At 29.8% G+C, this 9886-nt stretch overlaps 1 protein-coding gene across 8 annotated transcripts in view; it reads right to left on the bottom strand.

Annotated features, from left to right (window-relative positions):
• Positions 1–9886, bottom strand: part of Dmd (dystrophin) — a 2621826-nt gene that overhangs the window by 1175456 nt on the left and 1436484 nt on the right. For all 8 annotated transcript variants that reach the window (XM_029534042.1, XM_029534043.1, XM_029534037.1 and 5 more), the window contains exons 39-41: positions 8285–8422; positions 5419–5571; positions 4372–4554 (exon numbers count right to left, since the gene is read on the bottom strand). In XM_029534042.1, coding sequence (XP_029389902.1) covers positions 4372–4554; positions 5419–5571; positions 8285–8422 — 474 coding nt within the window. The remainder of the gene's footprint in view (positions 1–4371; positions 4555–5418; positions 5572–8284; positions 8423–9886) is intronic.

Raw genomic sequence — 9886 nt, 5'->3', positions numbered from 1 at the left:
AATAGATGGATAGAATCTTCGCGTGTGTAATTTCTTTCTTCACCGTTGTGATATTTTAATTACAGTATTGAAGCTGAGAGGATGAGAATTCTATAAGCAAATAACTCCTAGGTCAATAATTGCCTTGGCAACTATTAATAGTCTTTTATATTCATAACTGCATTTACAAAAGAACATGCTGGCTCCAAATAAGTACACATTATTTTCCAATATTTTCCAAAGATATTACATTGGGAGCTGATAATGTTTGTTTACATTTCAAAGTGAAGACAAAAAAATCTGTGTGGTGTTTATGCAAAGAAAATGGTCCTCCCCATTTAAATCACAATAGTATCTTTTCATTATTTAGTAGAAGAAGAAATATGAAAAATTTCCTTTGTGTATCAGCATGAAATCTAGGTTCAGGAATCATTTTACATTACGTTTTAGAAGTAGACTCTGGCATGAATTGTATATTTCTATTTAATTTTAAGAGATTCAAGCAACAGATGCATAAAGGTAACTTGATGCATCCCCCAGAGTGTTTTATAAGGGACAATAGTTTTTGCCATCAAACATGAATCCTTTCAGCATTCTCAAATGGCATTTTCATTTTTTACCTTACTTGTCCAAATGTGAGGGTGTATAGAATCTATTTCTTTCATAAAAGTTAAGACACTCTAATATCAGATATTCTGAGACATTCTAGAACAAGGAGACATTGCTTAATTAATTATGTGTCTCCTCCAAATATATATATATATATATATATATATATATATATATATATATATATATATATATTCCTTCTGCAAATCATTGGACCTATTTGATGTATTCTGTTTTGTTTTTTTTTTTTTAGGTATGATTTCAGATAATTTCAGTGGCAATAAAACAATACCGAGGATTTCAAAATAATCAAACTAGATTTTTAAAAAAACAAGAAAAAATACTAATGATTTTTTAAAAAATTCATGTTAGTAGAAAAATGTCCACAGTATAAAAGTGTTTTCATTTTATAAAGTTACCTAAAGAATGATTTGACGTCATAGTTTCTGTTACATTTAATGTGAATGTGTACAACAATAATTTCTGCCAACATTTTAGAAAGATACTTGAGGGCATGCTATGTTTGTGATACTTCCTAGGCATTAAAGGTAAGAAACTAAATTTGATGTTTGACGATTTAAATTATTTCATTATGATATAATATACTTGGTGCTTTATATCAAGATGCTCAGAACTACTGTAGTTGTTTTAGAAAAAAAACAATTTTTTGTAATTTTGTTACTTCAAGGAAGATATCTGTATGTTTCCTTTGTTGGATAAGCCATGTATGCATTCTATTTGAGTATTTATTCAAACTGGGTACTACCCTTTTTATTTGAAACATAACATAATAATTCATATTAAGAACATGGATATAATATATATGACACAACGTAAAAGTTTCACATCTTTACAGTGTTATGTGGGATTTAGCCAAATTTCTTCTACATTCACATAATACTATGTGTTCTTTACAGCATTTATCAGAATTTTATTATAAAATATTTTAATTTTATTACTTAAATAGGGAAGAATAATTAACAATGTTCAATTTCATATTCTATTCTGAGTTAATATTCTTCTTTACAAAATAATAATTTTAACCCTTTATTCAAGAATACATATTTTCTATACACGATACTAGCACATAGGAATGCCTTACCTCTAGCATATAGAAAATTATCTAACATCTATTGTATTCAACATCTAATTTTGATGAAAAGTCTGCTGTATCGTTAGTCTTCAGCTGCTTTTGTGCATTCTTCGTCATTTAATATATAGAGATCCTTTAAAGGCTATATAGGTGTGGACTCACTGTTGTTTTTCTCTAGTAGGTAGAATTCTATTTAATGTAAACTCTAATTTGATCATATTAAATATCACCTAATTATATAAAATAATTGTTTCCTTGTGTTGTCCCCTTATACATTTTGGAACCCCTTTGATGAGTACTACAGAGCACTTTTTATTCTAGTCTCCATGTCTTTTATAATTTTCAGCAAAGTTTTCTTAGTTCATTCTAATTTGTATAAACATATTTCTACTAAAATGTATAAATGGCTTCCTACTAGGGAATTTTGGAGGATATTAAGACTTACTGTCTATCAGAAAGCTTAATAATAACCTTATTAGGAAATTTTCATAGACTCCTACCCTCCATTGATTGAATAACAAGATATACCCTCAATTTCTGCAAATACTCTTTGATACTGTAGATAACTGCTTACCTATGAATTTCATCTAACTTGTATCATGGATTGATCACAACAGACTGGATAAAGTTATTGTTCCTACCTTATAAAAATTACCCACAATGAGCTTAACTATCTAATGGTTCAAAATTGAGTGAGTGTGTGTGTGTGTGTGTGTGTGTGTGTGTATCATATACCATTTATGAACAGAAAAATGGATTTCATAAGCTATGAACTGTTTTCTAAATGTCCTATTAAATAAAAACAAAATGATTTTACTAGGATATAGTCAGGTAGTTCCAAATGGAAACTTTCCTTTGCAAGGATCATGACTAGGATTTGTTTTCAAGCTCCAGGACCAGATACAGTTATATTATTTGAAATTACATATGCTCCAGAGTAATTAGAAACCCAGTCTCCTCACCACCACCAATTATTGACGGCTGTGACCTGAAGAATAATATCTGAAGTCTTCTCATATAAAATTTGACCTGCACTACACACAGGTACATTTAACCACACCTGCATTCATGCCCCTCTGAACTCTTCCACATGCACACAAATTATTTTACTAGAATTTTTATACTGTCTATTGCAAGTCTCAGTGATTTGTGATATGTTAAATGTGCAAAATTATAGACTTTAATGTTCAATCATGTAAAATTAAGGCTTAAAAGAGTGCCAATATTTTTCATTTTATTTTTTGGACTAAAGCACCCACCAAAGAGTACACATGGTTGGACTCGTGGCTCTAGCTGCATATGTAGCAGAGGATGGCCTAGTTGGTCATCAATGGAAGGAGAGGCTCTTGGTCTTGTGAAGGTTCTATGCCCCAATGTAAGGGAATGAGATGGCCAAAAAGAGGATGTGGGTAGGTTGGTGAGCAGGGGTAGGGGGGACAGGATAGGGGATTTTCAGATGGGAAACTAGGAAAGGAGACAATATTTGAAATATAAATAAAGTAAATATCTAACAAAAAATTGAGAGATTAGCTGACCTTGAACTCCTGTTTCTGCTATGTATACCTAATAACTTCCGTATGTGCCATCATGCCTAGTTAGTATTTCTTAATGTTTTTTTCAAACTGTTTGCAATAGTTAGCTGCAATTAAACTTTAGATTATTACATTCATAAATAACTGTATACTTGTGAATTTTCAAAAAAGTATAAAAGATGTCACAACAATATGTCATGTATTTTCCCATACACATTCATAAAATGATTTTAATTACCTTACACATCTTACATATACACTGTATTATGTGGAGTGAATAATATCACAGAAGAAAAATCATTTTTTAATTGAACCTCATGCAGTTAATAGTTACAAAATTCAAAATGGTTGAATTACTGTTTCATATCCTCCAACCTAACATTTCATCTCAGACATATATATCTTGGTTTGTGATGAATACTTTCTGGAAATTACAGATGGTGGTCATTCTTCTTCACCTTCTAAGAACTTCAAGAAGAAATGAATGGGTATTCGTCAAAATGTCTCTGTAGTATCTACTTTTTTTTTTTTTTTTACAAAAAATCATAACTGATTATACAACTTTGAATTGTATTTTCAAAGAAAGTATCAGAAACTTTCCATCCTCTTGATTTCTCCATCAAATATCAACATATCATGAGCTATCTTGTTTGCCTAATGAGCAGCATGACACACTATGTGCCTAATCCAAAAGTAAAGTCTGTAGTAATACACTTCAAGTCAATAAGATAAGATCTTATGTAGGTTGCGATAATATATTACATAAAGTATTATTTACCATGTATACAGTAAGAAAGTAAAATTAGCATGGGATGATCTCAGGAAAGCAATAGATATTTCTGGATTAGACACTGAAGTAAAATGTATGAGAAGTTGAGAAATTCACATTGCTAATGTTATGAAAAAATGATGTAGCAAAAGAAATTAAGATGTATATTTTTCATTTTGAATGAGGGTTTTTTACCTATCACATGTTCTTTTGTCCTTATTCTTGAAAATTAAACTTTTGAGTTACAGAAGCCCAATGTGAAGGAAACTACTCACTTTTAGAATGTATACTATTTGTAATTGAGCCCAGATTTTTGATGTTGTTAGTAGGCTTCTGTTAATATAGTAGTAGTTGCAAACACATATGTGGGTTTGCCAGTAACAACTCACAATTTGTGCAAAGTTGAGTCTTCGAAACTGAGCAAAATTGCTCTCAATTTGCCGCCAGCGCTTGCTGAGCTGGATCTGAGTTGGCTCCACTGCCATTGCGGCCCCATTCTCAGACAAGCCCTCAGCTTGCCTGCGCACTGCATTCAGCTCCTCTTTCTTCTTCTGCAATTCACGATCAATTTCCTATTGAGCAAAATCAATACAGGGCCCAGGGCAGTTAGCTAACCATGTCAACCGAGCTACAAGAAGCAAATACTTCTCTCAGAACTTTCATAGGCTGTTGTTCCTTTATCTTTGTTTTTCATAATTTATAAATAATAGGTGTCACTGTCATCCTCACCCAATAAGCCAAATAAAATTTTAGGTATCATTTGAATGCTCAGTTTAAGGTATTCTAATTAATTTACTAAATGTTAGTTAACATTTTGGCTCATGAATTGTTTTGGTGCTTTGAGAAGTGACCAAAATTGGAGTGATTTTTTTTCATTTATCTATCAGGGATAATCCATATAGAATATAATTTAGAGGGTAAGTGACTACAACTTTTATTTTCTTTTAAAGGTTTGAGGAACTCAACAGAGAATGAAGCAAAATAAAATGAAAATAATAAGAGAAAGAAAACATCTTTGGACAATTTGCAAATAAATTTATAGAGATTTGACAGTGATATGAGAAGATGCTTGATGAAATGAATGTGCTAACATGAGAAAGAAGTCATCCATGTACCGATAAGTCATTAGTTCATCTGGAACAAAGATACACAAAGTCAATTACAGTTTTACCAGAATACACATGACAGTTAGTTATTCATTTCACATTGTCTAAAAGTAAAACCTTTTATTCATTCAACAATATGTCCATTAAAAAACACGTAGTACAATACAATCACTGAAACAAAACACAATACAAAGAAATACATCAAAACACAGAGCAATATAATAGAAGAAATCAGAATATTAATATTTTATACATGATCAGCTTAGGTAATATTAAAGTAGTTAAAATCTAGCATCAAAATCTAGTATTGTCACTCTAAAACAACTTTACCTTTAATTTCCTTTCATCTCTGGGTTCAGGTAGGCTGGCTAATTTTTTTTCAATTTCATCCAAGCATTTCAGGAGATCATCAGCCTGCCTCTTGTACTGATACCACTGGTGAGAAATTTCTAGGGCCTTTTTTCTTCTTTGAGACCTCAAATCCTGTCCATGATGTAGATATTATTAAAATATCAATCTATGCATATAATATACTCTTTGCTATAGTTATTTATAAAAACTAAATTCATACCCTTATATTTCAAATTGTTATGTAAAATCATTTAAATGAAAAACATGAATAAATTATTAAATTATGTATTAATGCATTAAGATCTATGAACAGAAGCTAAGAAACATGAATAACATGAAATATTGGTCCTTTAAATATTAAACCTAGCTTATACTTTTTACATTTAATTAACTATTTAAGAAAATTATTTCACAAAAAGTTTGAAAATTTTTCATATATGAACATAATAAATTTAACCAGTTAACAAAAGTAATTAGTTACACTTGAATTTTAAAATACTGAAAAAAATTCTAATATGTAGAATGTTCAGGTTGGGGCTTATCAATAAAAATTAACCTTATAAAAGACAAACTATACATATTTATGATTTTAGAAAATTCTATAAGATTAGACCATTCATATTGTTGTTTATAAATTTTATTACATTGCAAGCTGAAGAAATGCTTCAGGAGTTAAGAACATTGGCTGCTATAGCCCATGTTTAAGTACTGAAGTTTAAGTATCAGTGCCTATATGATCTGACACCATCTTCTGGCCTCTGAAGGTATAGGACACACATGGTGCACAAAAATTATGGATTAATCTACCCATCTACATAAAATTAAAATCAAAGGCAATTTTATTAGTTATTTTAAAGTTTTTCTATTTATATGTAGAACTATATATATTATTTCTGTAACTACAATTATACATGATAATAGGAAATTAAATATTAGAAATTTCTTTTTTCTTTAAATACATATTTAGACCACATATACTTATTATACTAGATCATATTCAAAGTATAAAAAGAATCAGTATTTTAAGCAGAATGTTTTTCAATCAACCTGTTGAGAAAAAAATAACAAGAAAACCATTTAAATAAATCATTAAAGGACAAAGTAGTAATTATATAGCTCATAGAAGTACACTAAATAATTTCTGTAATAAGTAGAATTACATAAAACACCAGCATGTACCCCTTGGAAATATAACAGCTCTATATACATGTTTCATTTCTTCAAATAGGCAGCAATTGTATTTTATGCCCAAGTTAATATGAATTAAAAATACCAATGAATAGCTGAATGTTTCATTGCTTTGAAAAGTCTCTTTTGAAATATTTTGTAATAATAGAATTACAAGTACTTGCTAGGTTAACTTAATAACTGTATTTTATATAAGTTGATTTAGCAATAGCTTGATTACTATTAATCATGTGTGGCATGAGGATTTAAAATTTATTTCAGTTTGTACATTTTATGTCATTTCTAAGCCCCATGTAGTGGTAATAAATGCCTTGGAAGAGTCAAATGGAATTCTGCTACCCCCACTAAATACACCAAGATCTGGTCCTATGACTTACTGAACTGTGACTAATTCATGATACAATGAACATATTTGCATAAATGACTTAGATTTCCTTAGAAAGAGATGACATGCAATACAGGATACTGCTTACAAAAATTATACTTACTAGTTAGATGTATGCAAGATGACTTCTAGACAATGCTAATCAATGGTACACATATTGTCTTGTAACTAGTCTATAAACTTACAAAAGCTTTATCCAGAAAAGTGTGAATTACACAGGATTCTGATCTTCTGGGCATATTATGATTAGCTTTTGCTTTCCCCTCTAGGAAGATGTCTTTTCTATTTACTAATATACTTATCAGCAGTTACTTTCCGAACACCTGCTAGCCAAATAGACTTTATTGTTGACTCCTTGCAGGAGCAATATTGTGTAATTACATTCTCAGCAGTGCTTATTTGGTTAACAATAGGGAAAAGATTTTAACCACTTATTTGCATTTAGAAAGCAGACTCCATCTACCTACTAGGCGAATCTAACTATATAGCAACAAAGATCTAAACAATGATTTACAATGTAAAACATTACAATTAACAGTATTAGATAATCAGACATAAAGGAGAAAAGAGAAAATTGCAAAGCACATAGAAAGATGTTTCATAAAATATTCAGCATGTCTAGTTTCATCTCAAGAAATTCCTAGACAGCATTAAAGGAGAAAAAACAGTTTATTCTCTTTATCCTGCACAATCAGATGAGTTGCAAGGATACTTGACCACATATACTAATGCTGATAGTATTTCTTCAAATGCTTTACAAGCATTTTGAAGGATTTCTATGTGAATGAAGTTAGGCTTTTGTAGATAATTAGTTTTACAAAGTACCTATTATAAGCCCAGTAAAGTTTATTTTTTTAAATGGCAAAAACCCCCACGTCTTTTTAGAGACATAGTTTACCAAAATACTAGATGTAATATAAAAAAACAACAGTGGAAGAACTTCAATTGATTATTCTGGCAAACATGACAAATACAAAAATGAGCTTATAGAAATAAAGCATATTAGAAAATAACTTTGTAAGTACTGTGAATGATAATTGTGGATAGCTTTCAATATTACTAAGAAAAATAATGAAAACATACCGTTTATGTTACATATCTTTTGAAACTGGTAGCATAAAAGAAAATCATAACTAAAGCACATATATTAAAATGGAAAAATTAGTTTACTGGTAACTAAAATTCTTAAACAGATGTTATTTATGCACATGGTATTTTACCCTATATAGACAAAACCACAGGCAAAGAGAAGTATAATTCAAGCTCTAATACCTTGAGAGCATTATGTTTTGTCTGTAACAGCTGCTGTTTTATCTTTATTTCCTCCCGCTTTCTCTCATCTGTGATTCTTTGTTGTAAGTTGTCTCCTCTTTGCAACAATTCATTTACAGTACCCTCATTGTCTTCACTCTGATTAAAAACAACAAGTACAGTCTTCATTTTGGTTTTTTAAAAGCTGTACATTGATATCAGGGATAATAAAACATTATATAAATATACTCAAAAATCCAATTTAAAATGATTAGGGAAAGCAATCTTAAAATACCATGCTCACAGTATTTCTTTTGAGTTTATATAGAAAACAGTTCCTGTACATCTCTTCTGAAGAATACATTTTGAGTGAGATATGTATGAAGATGGGGAAAAGAGCCCTTTTAATGGTAAAAGTAATTATTTGCTGTAACAATATTCATTTGGGTTTTATTTTTATTACCCTTAAACCAACTAAAAATATATAGAGAAATAAACTAATCTTGTTACTTTCAATGTTAATTGATCTATATATAAATACTCTATTAAGTAAGATTTAAAATATACAATAGATTTACATAGCAATCTGTTTTTATATTTGAATTTAGTGCTCAAATTTGGGATGTAGAGCATTAATGAAAATGATGGAGACATTTTTTCAAATATTGAAAATTTAAAATGACATATATTATGCTGACTTTAAGAAAATAAAACAGTAATCTGTGTATTAAAATAACTTTAAAGTTTTCAATAATCATTTTGTTATACTCTCCAAGAACAATTGTTTTATTCTTTAAGAAGAATAGTTTGATTCTATTTACTTAAAGATACAATTTGAAAAAACATGCTATTATAATATCATTGCATATAAATACACTTGTGTATCTCTTGTTTCCTGTCATTCAACTCCAAATATAAAAAATATCTACTACAAAGGTGTACTATGCAACAGTACCTAAGTGTACCATTGAGCAAATAATAAATGACATTCAAACTTCAAAAGGCACATTGTATGTATTATCATGTGTAGTAATAAATATAATATATGTACATCTATAAAATATGCTTACATTTCACAATACAACTGAGGACTTAGCCACTCTAAGAAATTTTTTATCAGCTATTAATAGACTAGGGAAAGTCACTTGAACACACACACAAACACATACACACATATGTTTGTAGTCTATGAAGTAATATTTTACTATGCCTTTTAAAACTTTGAAAAATTTCAGTGGCTTGGACAAAAACAAATATGAAGAAAACTTTTTAATTCATTTCCCCCAAGTGAGGGTTCTATGGCAGGGTTGGTAGTGAAAGTGAGTTGTAAGCAAGACTTTTGATTTCTTCACCCTGGACTTCCTTCATTGACAATGAAAGTAGATGTAGCTGGAACTCTGCATTTCTGGAAGTTTCTTCCTGTCCTTTTTTCCATGAGCTGAACTTTGAAAACCACTAAACTTATATAAAGGAGTACTCACTGAACCAGCTCCAAGTAAGAATTAATACTTCTCATATTATTTTATATAACTAGCATCTAAAAATATCTTGCCTCATAGTGCTGTTTTAAAGCACTATCTAAGAAGTTTTTAGACTTGATGCATGTATGAAAATCTTTGCTTA

This window comes from Mus pahari, chromosome X (assembly GCF_900095145.1).
Source record: "Mus pahari chromosome X, PAHARI_EIJ_v1.1, whole genome shotgun sequence".
NCBI classification, from domain to species: domain Eukaryota; kingdom Metazoa; phylum Chordata; class Mammalia; order Rodentia; family Muridae; genus Mus; species Mus pahari.
This window is presented reverse-complemented; position numbering and strand designations above follow the sequence as displayed.